Genomic DNA, 21,646 nt, shown 5'->3' with positions numbered 1-21,646 from the left:
TAAAAAGCTGCTGTCTCTGGGAGTCAATTGGAAATTTAAAAGTTGAGATGATAGATTTGTTAGGCAAGGGGATCAAGGTGAGTAAATGGTGTTACGGTATAGAGGAGTCACAATATGAGGGAATGGTGGTAAGAGGTTTGAGGGGCTGAGTGGACTTCTGCTCACTGTTGCAGCACTAGGACTTAACCTAGTAGTGCAGCGAGTCCCAGCTGCTGCAGTGATCAAAGTGGCTTCAGTGCCCAGGACTATAAGGAATCCTGTGAGGTGAGGGTTTTCCATCAAGATCATGGGATTGAGGCTTAAGCTTAATTGAAGCTTAACTCACAGCCTTATGGAGCTAATACTGTCTTATACTCATTCACCTTTTGGTTATGGAGCTTTTTACAATGGATTTTCCTAGTTGGGATTCTACCATTGTCATCATATATGACTGGCAGCTTAGCTCAGGATTGTTGTTAATGTCCCCAGATATGTTGTTGTTGCAATTAATCCTCCCCACCATAAAAGGAAGTCTGCACAAATCTCAGTGAAAACAGTTCAGATGGGGATCTGTGCAACTAGAGAAAGTTACCCATAGGGAACCAGGCTGACAGCAAAACGGGGAACATCAGAGCCCCTGCCTCAGTGGACATGGAATAACAACGATGTTAAAAGATGAACATCCAGTATCAAGATATTGTTACTTTAAAAAGAGCAGAATTCTGGGGCACAGGGTGACTCCGGGAGCTGAACCCGGGGCACAGGGTGACTCCCGAAGCTGAACCCGGGGCACAGGGTGACTCTCAGGAGCTGAATCCGGGACACAGGGTGACTCCGGGAGCTGAACCCGGGGCACTGGGTGACTCCCGAAGCTGAACCCGGGCACAGGGTGACTCTGGGAGCTGAACCCGGGCACAGGGTGACTCCAGGAGCTGAACCCGGGGCACAGGGTGACTCTGGGAGCTGAATCCGGCGCACAGGGTGACCCTGGGAGCTGAACCCGGGGCACAGGGTGACTCCGGGAGCTGAACCCAGGGCACAGGGTGACTCCGGGAGCTGAACCCGGGCACAGGGTGACTCCAGGAGCTGAAACCCGGGCACAGGGTGACTCCGGGAGCTGAACCCGGGGCACTGGGTGACTCCCGAAGCTGAACCCGGGGCACAGGGTGACTCTGGGAGCTGAACCCGGGCACAGGGTGACTCTGGGAGCTGAACCCGGGCACAGGATGACTCTGGGAGCTGAATCCGGGACACAGGGTGACTCCGGGAGCTGAACCCGGGGCACTGGGTGACTCCCGAAGCTGAACCCGGGCACAGGGTGACTCTGGGAGCTGAACCCGGGCACAGGGTGACTCCAGGAGCTGAACCCGGGGCACAGGGTGACTCTGGGAGCTGAATCCGGCGCACAGGGTGACCCTGGGAGCTGAACCCGGGGCACAGGGTGACTCCGGGAGCTGAACCCAGGGCACAGGGTGACTCCGGGAGCTGAACCCGGGCACAGGGTGACTCCAGGAGCTGAAACCCGGGCACAGGGTGACTCCGGGAGCTGAACCCGGGGCACTGGGTGACTCCCGAAGCTGAACCCGGGGCACAGGGTGACTCTGGGAGCTGAACCCGGGCACAGGGTGACTCTGGGAGCTGAACCCGGGCACAGGATGACTCTGGGAGCTGAACCCGGGGCACAGGGTGACTCTGGGAGCTGAATCCGGCGCACAGGGTGTCTCCAGGGGCTGAACCCGGGCACAGGGTGACCCTGGGAGCTGAACCCGGGCACAGGGTGACTCTGGGAGCTGAATCCAGGGCACAGGGTGACTCCAGGAGCTGATCCCGGGGCACAGGGTGACTCCGGGAGCTGAACCCGGGCACAGGGTGACTCCAGGAGCTGAAACCCGGGCACAGGGTGACTCCGGGAGCTGAACCCGGGGCACTGGGTGACTCCGGGAGCTGAAACCCGGGCACAGGGTGACTCCGGGAGCTGAACCCAGGGCACTGGGTGACTCCGGGATCTACCTATTGTTGGGTAGCTGTTGTTCACACAAGGATCATGTTTGATTGCAGGGAGGGGCATCATCAGCCTGAATTATCCTCCATTCACACTTTATTTCAAAGAAACCAGGACAATTCTAATCTCAGTATATTTTTAATTCTGGTGTTGAAATTTTCCTTCTGTAAGTAAAGAGTTTGAAACCAACACGGGGATCTGATCTGTACGTGTTACTTAGAAAAAGAGGTCAACTGGATAATTGGACATGACTTTACAAAGTAGATCGATTAGATGTGGGTTCACATGACGTTCACTAGTGTTAATAAGAAAACAGGTGCCATGTTCAGTGCTAGTATCCCACTATGTGTGACATCTGAATATGACCCAGACCTGATCACACAGCACCATCAATCTTTTTACCAATTAGGCAGCACATACACTTAAATCTGAATTTCTTAAAATACAATTTAAAAAGAGTAACAAAATAAATACAAAAATAAACACTAGATAAAACATGATGAGGAGAGGCAGTGGGAGAACTGAGCCTTTCATCATCTTCCACTCAGAATCCCACACTGTCTGGCCACAGACACTGAAACTGGGAGGCTGGAGTACTGAGTTAGTGTTCAGTGTTCCTGGTGCACGAGATGCCTCGATCCAGCACTGAGATCCCAATCATTATACATACACTGCCCACTCCAGAACAGGATAACGCATCACTGCTAGGCTCAGTTCAGTCTCAGCTCTGCACAATCCTCATTTCGATGCATGCTCAATAATAAGTGCGATTTTCAGATACACAACTACATTGAGACATGTGCCATCAGTGCAAGGTTATGGTCATTAGCACTTCAGAAGTGTTGTGGTTGACTGCATCCCTTTTCTAACTTCAAATCAAACCAGAAACAATTAAAAACACGACAATCTCTGCACAAAGTGAAGGTATTAGCAACTGGACAACATAATTCATCAACAACCCAAGCAAGAATCTGCAATTATCCACACCCTCACATCCTACACCAAGGTAGTGAGGGACAGAGAGCGAGGGAGAGTCCAAGTTCACTGACAATACAGTGAGGTGGGAAGGTAAGCTCTGAGGAGGGATACAGTTTGGTGAGTGGGTAAGAGGAAGATTGTTGGAATATAATATGGAGAAGCGTGAAGTTATCCATCTTGGAAAGAAAAACAGAATAAAACATAACTTTTTGAATGACAAAATTAAGGAAGGCTTGCATTCAGTGGGATTACATGTATTACAGAAAGTTAGCAATGGGGATAAAACATGCATCAATGAATCGGGATCACAATGAGAGATGTAATGACCTGAGAACATAATAGGGATAAATCGTCAAGTGATGCCACAGAACCAGGAGTCAGACAAGGTGAGTACACTGGTAAACGTTTGATTTGAACTGAAATGATTAGAAATGAGGAAACGTTGATTCAGAGAGACCTGTGTCACATTGTGAATCCCAGAAAGTTGATATGCAAATCATTAGGAATGCAAATGACATATTAGCTTTTATTACAGAGGAATTAGAGAGTTCAAGTGAAGAAGACTTGCTGCAATTCTATAAAGCCTTGGTGAGACCATGACCACTGTGTACTTTGGGTCTCCTTACCTATGGAAGGATACGCTAGCCTTATAGAGAGGGGATGTATGTTCACTGGACTGATTCCTGGATGAGAGGATTATCTTGTGAGAAGAGGCTGAGTCGACAGGGACTAGAGATTCTGGGGTTTAGAAGAGGTGCTTATTGAAACATAAAAGGCCGATGGATGCTCTGCAGCAACAATGGAAGCAGCATTAATTGCTTTAAGGGGAGACTGCCACCACTACAGAGGGAGGGACTCCCATCTTACAGTCCCAGGTGCGTAGCCGGGAGCCATTGCTGGAACTACAGGTACGTCTACAGACAGCGGTTACATCAAACCCCTTGTAAAAGCTCAGACAAGTGGAGAAGGCCACCCACTGGATTTTGCATACAGCCCACCACCCACTCCACATTCAAACCCACCAGTGAGGGGAAATGTAGAATCCAGATCACATTGTCAAAATCCCCCTGTGGGAATATTCATCTTAACATTGAACAGCAATGTGGGGGAGATCCTGCAACAGGGAAATAGAGGCAGCATGAGCCCTGGTGGATGAAAGATCAGCATTGTGATCAGATCGATCACAGGATGCAAGTCCTGTACATTGTGCCACAAGAGTGATTTTAAAGGTGTCCCATAATTCAAACTCAGAATGAAGAAGTTTGTTTTCAAATCCTTTACTGCATTCCTCATTACCCTTGATTTTAATAAAATAAACACGGACTAAAAGGTTTCTTTCTGTGGTTCCAGGACTATGAGTGGGTCACAAGGTAATGGAGAAATAGGGTGACAGGATAATCTCAGCCAAACAATGGCAAAGCTGAGATAAAGTCACACAAGCCAGTTGAAGCTGGCAGACTGGATACATGTTAAAGTTAAAATTTAAAGTTTATTTATTAGTCACAGGTAAGGTTTACAGTAACACTGCAATGAAGTTATGTCTGGCGCCTGTTCAGGTCAATGCACCCAACCAGCATGTCTTTCAGAATGTGGGAGGAAATGGAGCACCTGGCGCAACCCACGCAAACACAGGGAAAACGTGCAAACTCCGCACAGACAGTGACCCAAGCTGGGAATTGAACCCGGGTCCCTGGCGCTGTGAGGCACCAGTGCTAACCACTGTGCTTTGTTGTGATAGGGTGGTCTGTGCCTTGTGACTGGGGAATAAACTATGCTCTATACCCAAAACAAAATAGTGCAACTACTGGAAATCTGGAAAACACAGGAAATACTCAGCAGCATCCGTGGAGAGGGAAACAGAATTTTACTGTCCCGTCCGCCACGGGAATCGGAGCGGGCCGAGGGGCGGATCATGGAAAGATCCGTTGACCGCGGGTGGGATTTTATGATTTCAGGGTGAGTGAGGCCGTAAAATCCGCCCAATATTTCAGCTCTGTAAAGCTTTCATTGGATGTAACAATTTCCAGTTCTGATGAAAGGTTGCAGACCTGAAATATTAACTCTCATACTTATCTCTTTATTTTAAAGAATTTAATTGTGGCACAGTCAGATCCTCTTCAGCCATCCCAACGCTCTCTTTCGCCACACACATAACAAACAATAACTATAAGCACACTCAACCCTTCACTTTGCACAGTTGTTTGAACGTTTTGTACTGGTAAACTGCGTAGCCGACCTGTAAGGGCCCATGCACTCTGTCAGAAATAGTTTCAAGCTGATGATGTGTACTGTGACAGTCAGACTGTCAAGACATTGCTTGGGGTTACAGACTTGCACGGGTCAGCCAAATCTCCACGTGACAGTATCTAAGAGATGGATGTTCAGTCTGCAGTACAGTGCTGAACCATTACTCTCAATTGTCACTGTACTTGAGCCTGTTCAGTGGTTTTGTCTGATCTAAGCATTACGAATAACCAATGTTACCCTGCCATTTGGACATCAGCTTCTCTCAGTGATATGGTAAAAGTCAAGACTCAGAATCACTGATAATCTGGCCAGGCTGGTGCTTGGACCTGTAGCTGAAGACAATACAGTCTCAGTTGCTCTTTAACAGGGCATCATATTGAGTCACACCTTCCAAGTGGAGCAACCCTATATTTAACCCTTTGCTAAAAGCAAATTACTGCGGATGCTGGATTCTGAAACAAACACAGAAAATTCTGGAAAATCTCAGCATGTCTGACAGCATCTGTGGAGAGAGAATAGAGCCAATGTTTTGGGTCTGAATGACCCTTCGTCAGAGCTAAGCTCCACAGATACTGTCAGACTTGTTGAGATTTTCCAGCCCTTTTCTGTGTTTGTTTCAGAAAACTCTTTGCTGGCTGGCTGGCCCAGCTGAGTGTAGTACTGAATTCTAGTTCCTCTATAATAATCACTGAAAGTACATCACTGGCAGAGGTTCCCGTTTAGCTGAATCAAATCCTCTGCATTCACGGGTTGCTGCACAATCGGGAGACCTTATTAATGAAACAAGCAATGAAACGAACCTTATAGTCAGGAATCTGGGTGCTTAATGAGAATCTGCTCAAATCTGATTGAAGAGAACTCAGCACAAGAAGGAGCCCATGTTGCAAACCGCCCATATGGAGCTCTCTGCTGCAATCCCATCTCCCAGTTCTTTCCCTGTAGCCTTCATTATTTTCTTCCGGAGTTCGTCTAATTCCCCTGTGTCAGTGAAGGGTTAAATGCGAGGGCTGCACTGGATGCTGTACATTCAAACGTTCAGTGAGTTGAGCTGCCATTGAACAATTCAGAGATACAGTCTACACAGGTCAACAAGAAGCAACACTTCTTACAGAAACACCAATCAATTCCTATCCATCAGTTTGTACACTTACACTTCATTCTCTGCATTGAAAAGAAATCCCTGTGTTAAAATGGAAAATGTCTGCAGCCACTATTCGCAAAGTTTAAAAAAAATTAGGCAGAATTGCATAATCTCAAAAAAAAGCCGATAAAACTGACACGGTATTCTGTTCTGAAATATTTCCATGGAATATATTACACAGACATATGTTGTTTCGCTCCCCTAAACAATTCAGTAAAAATAAAAACAACAAACAGAAACATTAAGAACCCAGAATTCTGGGTCTGTTTTGAAAGACACTGTACATTATGTACATTTCTTGCTGGTGACGACAATGGTTTCGCAGCTTGTATCGAGTCCATCTGTTTAAAATAACACTCAGTATTAACTGCTCTGTGCTGCCTTTGTCTAGCACACATCCTCAAGCCCAGTTCAATGATGCTCAGTGTTGCTGCTTTGGTCCCCACTCTGTTCCTGCTCTTTCTCACTGGCTGCCGATGAGGAGGTCGAAGACGAGGAGGATGGCTTTGATGTCAATTTATAGGCTGCCATTAGCTGCTGGACCCGCTCTGGCAAGGGCTCCCATTTGGCGAAGCCAGTATCATTCTGCAGGAAGATGAGGGCTGTGGAGTGCACAGCTTTATAATAGATATCCTCCCTACGAACAAACAAAGCACAATGTCATCTCCCAGCTCAAATCAAGATCAGCACACTCTGTGACTTTCTTCCCCTCCCTCTCCCCGCTCCCCCACCACTCCCTCCCCCTCATCCTCCCCCCCACCATCACTCTCTCCCTGCCACTCTCCATCCCTTCACCGCCCCCCCCCTCCCCGTGACTCTCCCCCCACCCCGTCACTATCTCCCCCCCCCCCCCCTCAACCCCCCTCCCCCAACCCGGTGACTCTCCCCCCACCCCATCACTCTCACCTTCTCACTCCCTCTCTCTCCCCTCACCCGTGACTCTCTCTCCCCTCACCCATCACTCTACCCCCACCCGGTCACTCTCTGCCTCCTCACACCGTGACTCCCCCCCGCCCTGTGACTCTCTCCCCCTCACTCCCTTCCTCACCTTGTCACTCTCTTCCCCCTCACCCTCACCCTGTCACTTTCTGCCCCTCACCCCATGACTGAACATCAGCTTCCCCTACCCTATCATTCTCTCCCGCACCCCACAATCCTCCCTCAACCTGTGACTCTCTCCCATCCTCATTACGTACTCTGTGTACAATCCCCACCCTCAGTTAATGACAGGTAGATGGCAGTTTGTAAATAAGCTGAACATATATCACATAACTCACACATCTGTCAGCCATGCCATGACCAGGTAATGCTGTAGCTCTTACTTTTTGCAGATGTGCTGTGCCCCACTCCTGTACTCGTGCTCATAGGCTGGCACGAGGATTTGGTGTCGTTTAAACTTGCTCTCCTCCATTCGGACCAGAGCTGGTGTTGGAGGATTCCTCCATTCAGGGATGAACACTATGAACGAGAGCGGCTCACTTGATCTTCCCAACAGTTCCTGTTTGAAGACAAATCAACAGGAATAGGTTACCAGGTTCAGAGGTCACTCAACTTAAGAGTTTTCAATAACAGGACCACTCAGTACCTTTCTCAATGACCTCAACCTCTCAAAGCCATCTTTACACCAGACCCACCAACCTCTCGAATCACCAGCCTCTCAACCCCAGCAGCTTCTTGAACCCGTCAACTTTGCAGACCCACCCACCTTTAATCCACTGTATACCAGACTCACCAACTTCTTAATAACACCCTTTTATCATATCTCTCAACTCATCTATACACATTTTCACCATATCTGTTGACATCAACTTCCCATCATCCATTTCAGGAACTCAGCTTTTGGCTTCCTGTCCAAGAAGGATGACCATCTCTAGTTTCTAATAATCTGGAATGGAATCAGCCACTGTAAAGAGAACACTTTCTCCAAGTTGGCATTAACTAATTTCAATCAGTAAAGTAGAATTAGTTCACTAACAGAGATAGCATGGCATGGTTTGTTATTTTCTATAATCTGAGGAATTTTCAGAAGTATACTGAATTTCCCTGTGAACCTTATCCTGTTTTGTGAAATCAAACAGTTTGTTGGAATGAAGTCTGCACTGTTGGGATATTAACAAACTTGAATCCAAGATATCTCTTAGCTTTAGCTTAAAATTGGTCTGGCTCCCTCCCTTATCTCTGGCATAGGTCCTAATTTAATTAGAGGCCCATTTATTCCAGTGTAGATCGAGGATGGTCAATGCAGTGTGGGAAGTGAGGAGGGATTTCCTTGATGCATGAAGAGGGCACATGTCACCATCTCTGGAGATGAAGAAGATATGGATTGTAATTATTAGGGTGGAACGGTGGCACAGTGGTTGGGCACTGCTGCCTCACAGCTCCAGGGAGCTAGGTTCGATTCCCGGCTTGGGTCTCTGTCTGTGTGGAGTTTGCATGTTCTCCCCGTGTCAGCGTGGGTTTCCTCCGGATGCTCCGGTTTCCTCCCACAGTCCAAAGATGCGCAGGTTAGGTTGACTGGCCATATTAAATTGCCCCTTAGTGTCCCGGGATGTGTAGATTAGAGGGATTAGCTGGGTAAATGTGTGGGGTTGTGGGGATAGGGCCTGGGGTGGAATTGTTATTGGTGCAGACCCGATATGCTGAATGGCCTCCTTCTGCACTGTAGGGTTTCTATGATAATCCTTCTTCCATCACATGAGTGAAAGGTGCCTAGTTTCTTTATAGAGTAGATAGCGTTAGGCAACAAGGGACGAAGTGAATACCTAGATCCTATCACTATGGTCTGTAACGGCTGCTCAATCACCAGCATGGACTTCAGGATGAGTGCTAATGGATAATATGAACTGTAGATGGTATGTACATGTTGGTGTTTGTCTCCAACTTTCGGTGTTATCACTGTAGTGACTACATGTGCACAGCTGTCCATGCTCCTTACCCAATTAGGAATAAAGCGGTTTCAATGTAAACTCACACCATATTTCTAAACGTCTCCTTAAAATAAATACAAATCATTTCTATTCAAATTAGGGCTGATCTTTCGTTGAATTCCTTTGGGTTCTTCTTTGGCTAGCTACCTACATCTTGCTTCAAGCTTTCGTGTGCAAGTATGATTTATTTGTTGTCAGTTTCTTGTTGTACATTATACATCCATTTGTCAGTTGAGATGCCACATTATTTTAGATTGGTCTTTGGGCAATCCATTTCTCTTTTGAAAAGACCACCACAAAAGCATTTATCCAGCCTCAAATCATCTTCTTGGGCACTTTAGAATCAGGTATTTGGACTACGTGCCATTACTATTAGCATCTCTCTGTTTGACAAATGTAACCTTCTTCAGTCTTTGTAATCCTAAACAACCGTCAAATTTTCACCATCTTTCTAAGGTGGAGGTGACTGGGTTTTCCGTCTGGTGACTATACGTGTAATACGTCACAAAGTAAGCTGTCTAAATATTGCCTTCTAGACTTTAACTTCTGTTGATATCGATTGGTTCATAGGTTTTCCCAGATCAGCTGCCTAAAATATAACTTCTATCTTCTGTGGATTGATGGTGGGGCCAAATTTCTTAGAATCTAGAAATAATCCAGAGTGATTGAAGGCCCTCTTCTGTGTGAGCACCCACAGCCCAATCGTCTACTAACATGAATTTCCACCCACTTTTCACAGATTTTGACTGTGGGTGGTGGAAATTGTACATTTGCCATTCATTTTGAAGTGAATGGGCACTCGTTTATCCAGGTTCTTCCAGGCATAAGCAAGCATAGAAACAAGCAAGGTACCAAATAAGATGAGAGCTGGAATACAACTCTGCTGAACTCCACTGGAGACAGGGAAGGGGATTGAGACATCACTATCTTCCATGACTCTGGTCATCATGGAACTTCAGCTGACTTCATCATGCCGTCACCTGATGAAGGGGCAGCACTCCGAAAGCTAGTGGCTTTTGCTACCAAATAAACCTGTTGGACTTTAACCTGGTGTTGTTAGACTTCTCACTGTGTTTACCCCAGTCCAACGCCGGCATCTCCACATCACCATGGAACTATCAGACCATTAGGTTAACCTGCTCGAGACAACCAACATTGGCCAGCATTTTGCAGAGGTGTTTTCTGCTGACAGTATCAACAAAGACACAGTAAAGATCCAATGTTTTGTTCTCAATCTTTTTCCTGAAGTTGTCTGGCAGTAGAGGCCAGTGCGTTTTGTTTTATCAATCCACACTGACTGTCAGGCAACAATTTATCAGTTAAATGCTGATAGTTTAAAATAATCTGAGTAAGGATTTCCCCTGCAATGATAAGAAGGGATTTTTCAAATACATCTACTGCTCTTGTTTGATTAGATGGATAATCGATGCAAATCTACACACTTGTAGGATGATTTATTTTTTGCCCGTCAACTGGTGCAGAACCAAGTGAGCTGGTTGGTGCCAGCCTGCTTGATATATCTCAGCAAGTATATCAGTGGAATCTGGTCACTGGAGACACTTTGCTGCCTAATGATCTCAATAAACATGGGTTTCTTCAACAAGAGGCATTACTACCGGACTCGGAGATTGCTGATTTAGGACTTCACTTTCTACGCATGCCTTCTAATTAAGTAGACGCTTCAAATGGTTCGAATGGTTAGCTCAGCTATCCAAAATTAGGCTATTGCCAGTTAATAAGGCATAGTCAACAAAGCTTATTTGGAAAACGAAAGCTCCAGACAGGAAGCTACAAACAGTTTGAAGTCTCTGAGAGAATCTTTTCATATTAAGTGTGTCAGCAGTCATCTGGATATCCTCAGCTTTCTTTGAAGCTCTCTCTGTTTAATCTGGTGTCGAAGACAGATGCTTGACATAAACTCCATTTTTCACAGAGCAATTCATCGTCTCTTTATTCTTCTCATCAAACTAGTTTATGTTTTTTGATCCAAGGGTCTTAACTTGCTAAAAAAGCATCCTTAAAGTTTTTTCCAGCTCATTTTAAAGTTGACAATACTGTGATGATTTTCCAAAGGTTCATGGAACAAATCTTTCACTCTAGCTGTTTTAAGTTTGGTGACATCTGATAGAGAGTTTTTTCACCTCATAGTCTTTGAATCAGAGCCACCTAGAGATCAAGTATGATCAAATGAGTCTGTAAATCGGCCAAATCTTGACTCCCCCCATGATTTAAGCTACCTTAACATCTTTGACTACATGCTGGTCTGCTAAAAGGGTATCAATCAGGAGCTAATGTTAGTTTACTATGTGATTTAGTGGTGAAGTTATATAATTTATGGTGTAGTAACTTAACAGCTATTGTATTTTATGATATTGGTGTATAATTTTGTAGTTATGACACTAACCTATGATTGGGAAATTATTGTATTGGGATACCAATCAATTGTTCCATTTTACTATATAATTTTACTATGATCTTTGTAATAATTTTATAGTTATTGTTTGGTATATGGATCTGATGTTGATTTACAATTTGACAGTAATGTTAGATTCATCTCTGGAATGAGGAGTGAGGACTGGGATGATGTCTCAGGTGGCACCATGAGAGTGCAGATTGTGTGCCTATGCATGTTGCTGATGTATCTCAATGTTGAATTATTTTGGAAGAGGATTGATAGATATATGGACTGTGCTCTCCAGCGATGTGAGACTTGCTGTATTTCTCTTCCAAATGCAGTGGGTTGTTTCTTTCCTATTAGACAGCTCAATGAAGCCAGCAAATATCCACTGTGAATTTATGGAACTCAAAGGGCTGATTAAGGTTTGGAAATTGGCTGTAACATTCAGTTCATAAAACTTGGAAGGGTGAGTGTTTCTGTGGTCTTGGATGATGCCAGGAAGGTTTAGGGTGTAAAACTAACTACTTAAATCAATTTCCTATTTGCTTTCTAAGTTGAAGCATGACAAATTAAGTGAAAAATAATTTGAACATTAAAGAGCAGCACTTGTTCTTGGCAACAGTGAAGTGCCCACACTGTGAACAGGGTATTAAGGTGGGAAGCACCTACTGTCGCGTTCTACTAGGAAGCAAGATCGGCATCTGCCCTATAGGATGATGCTAAGTCAGTTCTTCTGTTTTAGATAAACAATTTATTCAGAAATTTTTTTTAAATGTTGACTTATTAAGAATGAGTGGAAGATATTCTAACTGATTGAAAAACTTGAGGATGAAGATCATCCCTTCAATGAAAAGGTAGCTATTTTACTTAATTAACAGCTTGCTAACCATTTCTGTGATTCCATCAGCAATTATTAATGGTAAATAAAAAGAGTTGCTTTTTTTGTTTTTCACTGGGATTGTACCTGTGTCAGCAACAGAGAGGAATTATTGCTAATGGTGGGAGATAATCAACAGAGCTACAACATTGAATAGAGCAGGAGCTGAAGGGAAACATGGTTACATGCTTTGTGTGAGGAATAAACTCTTAATTGGATGATCTTGCATGTTCTTTCTCCTTAACCAAGTTAACAAACTTTTCTGTTGCTCAAATTTAATAGTCCTTCGTCTATTCTGTACAAAGGAACTAGAGAGAGAGCCCTGGTTAGCTTACTACACCTCTCCAGATTCAATGAGGTAATTCTTCGATATTGACTTCTGGGAGGGGGAAACAAGACAGCCTCACATTGTGCAATATTTTTCTATTAATTAAAATGTAGGACCCATCCAGGAATTGCATTATGTGCCATTGTGGGAAAACTGGTGAGAAATTACATTTGTGTTCTACATATAGATGAATAGGTTAAAGCACAGGGTAGGGTCAGATTTTAAAGTTAAAATTTATTTATTAGTTACAAGTAAGGCTTACATTAACACTGCAATGAAGTTACTGTGAAATTCCCCAAGTCGCCACAGTCTGGCGCCTGTTCGGGTCAATGTACCTAACCTAATTTGCAGTGTTGGGCAGCATCCTTGTTTACAAATCCCTCATGGTTGGAACTCTCCCTATCCCTGTAATCTCCTCCAACTCTACACCCCTCTAAGACACGAGTACTCCTCTAATGCTGGTCTCTTGCACATCTCCATTTTCCTTCCGCTATCAAGACCTTAAACTCTGGAATGTGCACTCTAAACCGCTCCACCTCTCTTTCCACCTTGAAGCTGCTCCTTACAACCCATCTCTGTAACTAAACTTTTGGTCATCTGTCTTAATTAGTCCTCAGGTGTCTTGGTGTTAAATTTTGTTTGATAATGCTCCTGTGAAGCTCTTTGGGATGTTTTACTTCTTTAACGGTGTTCCATAATTGCAAGTAGTTCCTGTTGAGAATGTTAATTTGAGGAAATTAACAGCCAACCTCATGGACTGCCACTTTCCATTAAACAAAAGGAAAGGACCTTTTGTTTATATAGCATCTTTCATGACCTCAGGATATCCCAATTTCTTTTTGGAGTGTAGTAACTGTTGTAATGTAGGAAAATTCTTTTCCAATAATGGAACACTGGGTAAGTTGAAGTACTACTCTCCTCATACATAGCCCAGCACTGAGGTCACTGCATTGTACCATAGAACATATAACAGTACAGCACAGAACAGGCCTTTCAGCCCACGATGTTGTGCCGAGCTTTATCTGAAACCAAGATCAAGCTACCCCACTCCCTATCATCCTGGTGTGCTCCATGTGCTTATCCAATAACCGCTTAAATATTCCTAAAGTGTCTGACTCCACTATCACTGCAGGCAGTCCATTCCACACCCCAACCACTCTCTGAGTAAAGAACCTACCTCGGACATCCTTCCTATATCTCCCACCATGAACACTATAGTTATGCCAAGTCCTGTGGTGGCTGTAATGTAGTAAACATGGCCATCATAGTCCAGAACAAGGGGCATACCCTTCAAATTAAACCTAGGACATTCAAGGGTGACATTAGGAAGCACGTTTACACACAAGAGTATGTGTGTGTGTATGACTATGACTCTATGACAATAGTGGAAATCAAGAACTCTTTTCCCATTCAAAAGCTACTAAGGCTGGAAGTCAATTGAACATTTTAAACTGAGACTGATAATTGTTTTTTATTAACGGTTACAGAACCAAGGCAGGTCGATGGAGTTATGACGCAGATCAATCACGATCCAACTGAATGGCAGGGACACAGGCTCAAGGGGCTGAATAGTTTCATCCTGCTCCAGTGTTCTTAAGCTCTCTCAGAATTAACAGAAATAGGTTGCTGTTAATCATTTGCTGGGAGAGAAATAAAACAGTTTCCCTTTTTTTAATTTTAGAAACTCTTATGATTTCAAATCTCCAGAAAGTGAAAAGCATATGGGACGCAGGGTAATATGACAAACTGGATAAAAAGTTGGCTTAGTAACAGGAAACAAAGGGTAATGTTCGTTGGATGCCCTTGTGAATGGAATGTTTCAAGTGGTGTTCCACAGAGCTTGGTGTTGGGACCCTTACTGTTTGTGTTATATATTAACAATTTGGATGCGAACATGGAGGGCACGACTGAAAAATTTGCAGACCATACAAAGATTGGGCGAGTAGTAGATAGTGTTGGGGATAGCTATAATCTCCAAAACGATATCGATGTGTTGATGGAGTGGGCACTAAAGTGGCAGATGGATTTTAACTTAGAGAAGCATGAGGTAATGCTTTTAGGGAGGTCAAACAGTATACCATAAATGAGAATATACTAAAAGGGATAGACAAGGTTATAAACATAGAACATAGAACAGTACAGCACAGAACAGGCCCTTCGGCCCACGATGTTGTGCCGAGCTTTGTCTGAAACCCAAATCAAGCTATTTCCTCCCTATCATCCCGAAGTACTCCATGTGCCTATCCAGTAGCTTCTTAAATGTTCCGAAAGTTTCTGACTCCACTATCCCTGCAGGCAGTCCATTCCACACCCCAACCACTCTCTGAGTAAAAAACCTACCTCGGACATCCTTCCTATATCTCCCACCATGAACCCTATAGTTATGCCCACTAGTTACCACTCCATTCACCCGAGGAAATAGTCTTTGAACGTTCACTCTTTCTATCCCCCTCATCATCTTATAAACCTCTATCAAGTATCCTCTCAACCTCCTCCGCTCTAAAGATAAAAGCCCTAGCTCTCTCAACCTTTCCTCATAAGACCTACCTTCCAAACCAGGCAGCATCCTGGTAAATCTCCTTTGCACTCTTTTCAGTGTCTCCACATCCTTCTTATAGTGAGGTGACCAGAACTGCACACAATATTCCAAATGTGGTCTCACCAAGGTCCTGTACAGTTGCAGCATAACCCCACGGCTCTTAAACTCAAACCCCCTGTTAATGAACGCCAACACACTATAGGCCTTCTTCACGGTTCTATCCACTTGAGTGGCAACCTTCAGAGATCTATGGATATGAACCCCAAGATCTCTCTGTTCCTCCACATTCTTCAGAACCCTACCTTTGACCCTGTAATCCACATTTAAATTTGTCCTCCCAAAATGAATCACCTCGCATTTGTCAGGGTTAAACTCCATTTGCCATTTTTCAGCCCAGCTCTGCATCCTATCTATATCTCTTTGCAGCCTACAACAGCCCTCCACCTCATCCACTACTCCACCAATCTTGGTGTCATCAGCAAATTTACTGATCCACCCTTCAGCCCCCTCCTCCAAGTCATTTATAAAAATGACAAATAGCAGAGGACCAAGCACTGATCCCTGTGGCACTCCGCTGGTAACCGGTTTCCAGTCCGAAAATTTTCCATCCACCACCACCCTCTGTCTTCTGTTAGATAGCCAGAAAGAAGGTATATGGAATGCTCCCCTTCATTAGCAGAGATATGGAATATAAAAGTAAAGATATAATGTTGGAATTGTAAATTACACTGGTGAGGTCACAACTGGAGTATTGTGTGCAATTCTGGTCACCACATTACAGGAAGGAGTAATTGCTCTGGAGAGACTGCAGAGGAGATTTACAAGAATTTTGCCAGGCAATAAAAGTGTAGCTATGAAGTGAGATTGGATAGGTTGGGGTTATTTTCCTTGGAACAAAGAAGGCTGAGGGGTGATTTGACAGAGATGTACAAAATTATAAGAGATAGAGTGGGCAGGATAAAATTGTTTCCCTTGGCGGAGAATTCTAGAACCAGGAGACATAGATTCAAGCTAGGTGGCAGTAGGTGTAGAAGGGACATGAGGAAGAACTTTTTTACACAGAGGGTAGTGGGTGATTGGAATTCGCTGCCCAAGTTGGTAGTGGAGGCAGAGACCCTAAACTCTTTTAAAAATAACCTGGATCTGCACCTATGGTACGAGTGCAGGAAGATGGGATTAGAAAGGGCACCTGGGTGTCATAGGGTCATACAGGTTTACAGCATGAAAACAGGCCCTTCAGCCCAACTTGTCCATGCCACCCCCTTTTTTTACCCCGAAGCTAGTCCCAATTGCCCACGTTTGGCCCATATCCCTCCATTCCCATCTTACCCATGTAACTGTCTAAACGCTTTTTAAAATACACAATTGTACCCGCCTCTACTACTACCTCTGGCAGCTTGTTCCAGACACTCTCCACCTTGTGTGTGAAAAAATTGCCCCTCTGGATCCTTTTGTATCTCTCCACTCTCACCTTAAACCTATGCCCTCTAGTTTTAGACTCTCCTATCTTTAGGAAAAGAGATTGCCTATCTAGCTGATCTGTGCCACTCATTATTTTATAGACCTCTATAAGATCACCCCTAAGCCTCCTACACCCCAGAGAAAAAAGTCCTAGTCTATCCAGCCTCTCCTTATAACTCAAACTATCAAGTCCCGGTAAATCTTTTCTGCACTCTCTCTAATTTAATAATATCCTTTCTATAATTGGGTGACCAGAACACAGTACACAGTATTCCAAGTGTGGCCTTATCAATGTCTTGTACCACTTCAACAAGACATCCCAACTCCTGTATTCAATGTTCTGACCAATGAAACCAAGCATGCCGAATGCCTTCTTCACCACTCTGTCCATCTGTGACTCCTCTTTCAAGGAGCTATGAACCTGTACCCCTAGATCTCTGTTCTATAACTCTCCCCAACGCCTTACCATTAACTGAGTAAGTCCTGCCCTGGTTCGATCAACCAAAATGCATCACCTCGCATTTATTTAAATTAAACTCCATCTGCCATCCATCAGCCCATAGGCCCAATTGATCAACATCCTGTTACAATCCTAGTAACCTTTTTCACTGTCCATTATGCCACCAATCTTGGTGTCATCTGCAAACTTACTACCATGCCTACTAAATTCTCATCCAAATCATTAATATAAATGACAAATAACAGTGGACCCAGCACCGATCCCTGAGACACACCACTGGTCACAGGCCTCCAGTTTGAAAAACAACCCTCTACAACCACCCTCTGGCTTCTGTCATCAAGCCAATTTTGTATCCATTTGGCTACCTCACCCTGGGTCCCGTGAGATTTAACCTTATGCAACAACCTATCATGCGGTACCTTGTCAAAGGCCTTGTTAAAGTCCATGAAGACAACATCAACTGCACTGCCCTCATCTACCTTCTTGGTTACACCTTCAAAAAACCCAATCAAATTTGTGAGTTATGATTTTCCACTCACAAAGCCATGCTGACTGTCCCTAATCATCCCTAATCAGTCCTTGCGTCTCTAAATGCCTGTAGATCCTGTCTCTCAAAATACCTTCTAGCAACTTACCCACTACAGATGTGAGGCTCACCGGCCTGTAGTTCCCAGGCTTTTCCCTGCAGCCCTTCTTAAACAAAGGCATAACATTTGCCACCCTCCAATCTTCAGGCACCTCATCTGTGACTATCGATGATTCAAATATTTCTGCTAGCGGACCCGCAATTTCCTCCCTAGCCTCCCACAATGCCCTGGGATACACTTCATCAGGTCCTGGGGATTTATCTACCTTGATGTGCTTTAAGACTTCCAGCACCTCCTTCTCTGTTATATGTACACTCCTCAAGACATTACTATTTATTTCCCCAAGTTCCCTAACATCCATGCTTTTCTCAACAGTGAATACTGATGAGAAATATTCATTTAGGATCTCACGCATCTCTTGTGGATCCGCACATAGATGACCTTGTTGATCCTTAAGAGATCCTACTCTCTCCCTTGTTATTCTTTTGCCCTTTATGTATTTGTAGAAGCTCTTTGGATTCTCCTTTGCCTTATCTGCCAAAACAATCTCGAGTCCCCTTTTTGCCCTCCTACACTCTCTGTACTCTTCAAGGGATCCACTTGATCCCAGCTGCCTATGCATGTCATGTGCCTCCTTCTTCTTCTTGACCAGGGCCTCAATATCCCGAGCCATTTTCAGGCTGGCATGGACAAGATGGGCTGAATAGTCTTCTATGCTGTAACTTTTCTGTGGTTCTAAGGTGATTTTATTCTGATGGTTCGGGGACAATTACTAGAACTCAACTTCTCTGCCAAAGCTAACTTCCCAAAACACTCACCACTGTGGATAGGTTTCTTAATGGACATCCAGTCTCCATTTCAAAAGAGTAGACTTTCTAAACTTCAGAAAAATAACCTGCAACATCGGACCCATGTGACAGTTCTGAAACAGGACATAACAGAGTTGGAATGACAATAAAAAGGCTGCCAAGTGGAGTGGCTACACACCACACTTCCGCTTCTGCCCATTACCATTTAGTGCAGTGTGGGAAAGGGAAGCCAGATCCATTCCTGTTAATAACCTGCTTAACATTGTTGTGAGCTCATTAAGAACCCGTTCCAGATTAAATATTTTAATTTTCACAGGGCTTTAGCAGCTTTTGGGGTTTTTAAATTATTATTCACTTATGGGATGTGGGCATCGCTGGCTAGGCCAGCATTAATTGCCCATCCCTAATTGCCCTTCAGTAGGTGGTAGTGAACTACCTTCTTGAATTGCTGCAGTCCCTGAGGTGCAAGTACACCTACAGTGCTGTTAGAGTAGGAGTTCCAGGAATTTGACCCAGCGACAGTGAAGGAACGGTGATACACGTCCAATTCTGCTGTCCTTCTAGATGGTAGCAATCATGGGTTTGGAAGGTGCTTCCTAAGGAGTCCTGGTGAATTCCTCCAGTGGACCTTATAGCTGTTACACACAGCTGCCGCTGAGTATTGGTGGTGGTGGGAGTGGATGTTTATGGATGTGGTGCCAATCAAGCGGGTTGCTTTGTCCTGGATTCAAGCTTCTTGAGTGTTGTTGGAACTGCATCCATCCAGGCAAATGGGGAGTATTCCATCACACTCCTGACTTGTGTTTTGTAGATGGTGGACAGGCTTTGGGGAGTCAGGAGATGAGTTACTCGCTACATCAATGACCACCATAAGATCAGAAGTTTGCTGATGAATGCACAATGTTTTATAGCAACTGTATTGGGATGTGAACCACGGACTGGAGATAGGAAGAGTTTAAAAGGTGAGTGAAATAGTTCTGCCTCCTTTACAGTTATCATGTAGCATGAGTTGTACCTGTGTTCATTAAAGTGAGTCATGACTTGCTGTGATTGGAAGATGTCACTATGCATAAACCATTCTGGCCCTTCCCACCGCAGGATCTTCCAGTCCCCTGAAGGTACCCCCCTGCAGGTCCAATGTATTTGTCAGATTGTTACCAATACCAATTGGCAAATCTTCAAGTAAAAGATCAACAATGTAAATGTGGTAACGTTTTCCAATCAGTTTAAAAAGTTCATCTAACAGATAAAAAGATTGAATACACTATTGGATGTGGCAATATGGTAACAATACGTAAATGATTAATCCTACCCCAGTACATTTATGCTTTCACCTCAAATAGCTGCCCTCAGCTCAGCTTGTTCACTTGGGAAATTTTATGAGCTCTTGGTTTCATTCCAACTGTCTAATTGTGTTACAAGTGTCTGACTCTGTTTACAAAGTTGATTTGAAGAGACTGGTTGTTTATTCAGGCATTTAATGGGCTTTTTGCTGCAATCTAGCTGCCTAAACATTTTATAAATGCTGGGATCTGTTTACAAAGCTGGCTTGAAGAAGCTATTTCCTTGGGGAATTTTATGGAATTTTATTCCACTGTTGGAATAGGGCTTGTGCGTACTCGTCATAAAGTGGATAATGGGGGAGGGTGTTGGGATGGGGGGAGATTTGGTGAAGGTGAGTGACGGTGAGGGGGTAGGGTGAGGAAGAGGGTTAAAGTGATCGGAAGGTTTAAATTTCTTTAGACTGTGAGGCATTCTTGATATATCTTAACATTTGCCACTGATTCCATTGGAAGAACTGGCCAATGTTTTTTTGGGAATGGAGGCAAACCTTTTAATTTGCCCACTCTGGAATCATTCTATTTCTGACCCTGCCATGCGCCTGCTTCCTCCTGTGGTAGACCCAACTCTAGGCCAATAAAGGCCAAAGCTGCTGGAAAAATCTGTTTCCCTGCAGCCTGGTGTCAGAGGCAGAATCGAAATAGCAGAATTAGTCCCATCTCCCGATTCTCAACTCTGAGATGAAAATCCAGCCCAGCACATCCAACATCTTAGGACCCTCTCACATCAATCATCTCATATAACGCCAGGAGAGCAAATGGTACGGACACCATTGCAACACATCGCTGCTCAGTGCAAGCTCATGGGAATCATATACATTTGATGATTTATATGTAAAAATGGATGCCATTTTTAGAACACAGCACTAAAATATTAAAATATAACTCCACCTGAAGATGCTGAATATTTTATTTCCTAATGTCCTTCAATGTAGGTAAGTGTGCAATCATGCACACAGGGTCTAAAGATTTCACGTATAGAGTATAAAATTGGTGGCATTAGTTAAAGGTGACAGAAAGGTTGAAAGGCGTGGAGTGGTCAGGAGTGCTCAAACAATTCAATTACCATAGCTCCATTTGATACCCACCTCATATAAGCCATCTTGGCTCTTGACATGGTACTCAGAAGGGCAACAAATTTAGTCCCAGCCTAAATACAGAGTATAAGATAGGCTCTATGCTTTAGGTTTCAATTCACTTAGAAAGGTTCTGATTCAATCTTCTATTATTTAGGGCAAGGATTATTTGAGCTGTTGGGGCTGGGTACAGCTTGAAACCACACATTATTTTGAGGCATCAGGTAAAGTTTTTTTTCATTTATTTATTAGTGTCACAAGTAGTGTCACATTAACACTGCAATGAAGTTACTGTGAAAATCCCTTAGTCGCTACACTCCGGCATCTATTCGGTTACAGTGAGGAAGAATTTAGCACGGCCAATGCACCCAACCAGCATGTCTTTCCAACTGTGGGAGGAAACTGGAGCACCAGAGGAAACCCAAGCAGGGGAGAAAATGCAAACTCCACACTGACAACCCAAGCCAGGAATTGAAGCTGGGTTCCTGGCGCTGTGA

At 44.2% G+C, this 21,646-nt stretch overlaps 1 protein-coding gene across 4 annotated transcripts in view; it reads right to left on the bottom strand.

Moving 5' to 3' along the window:
- Positions 1 to 2,102: 2,102 nt before the first annotated feature.
- pcif1 (phosphorylated CTD interacting factor 1) overlaps positions 2,103 to 21,646 on the bottom strand; it is a 198,167-nt gene continuing 178,623 nt past the window's right edge. For all 4 annotated transcript variants that reach the window (XM_078236329.1, XM_078236332.1, XM_078236330.1 and 1 more), the window contains exons 15-16: positions 7,670 to 7,845; positions 2,103 to 6,984 (exon numbers count right to left, since the gene is read on the bottom strand). In XM_078236329.1, coding sequence (XP_078092455.1) covers positions 6,759 to 6,984; positions 7,670 to 7,845 — 402 coding nt within the window. In that variant the 3' untranslated portion in view covers positions 2,103 to 6,758. The remainder of the gene's footprint in view (positions 6,985 to 7,669; positions 7,846 to 21,646) is intronic.

This window comes from Mustelus asterias, chromosome 20 (assembly GCF_964213995.1).
Source record: "Mustelus asterias chromosome 20, sMusAst1.hap1.1, whole genome shotgun sequence".
Taxonomy (NCBI): domain Eukaryota; kingdom Metazoa; phylum Chordata; class Chondrichthyes; order Carcharhiniformes; family Triakidae; genus Mustelus; species Mustelus asterias.
This window is presented reverse-complemented; position numbering and strand designations above follow the sequence as displayed.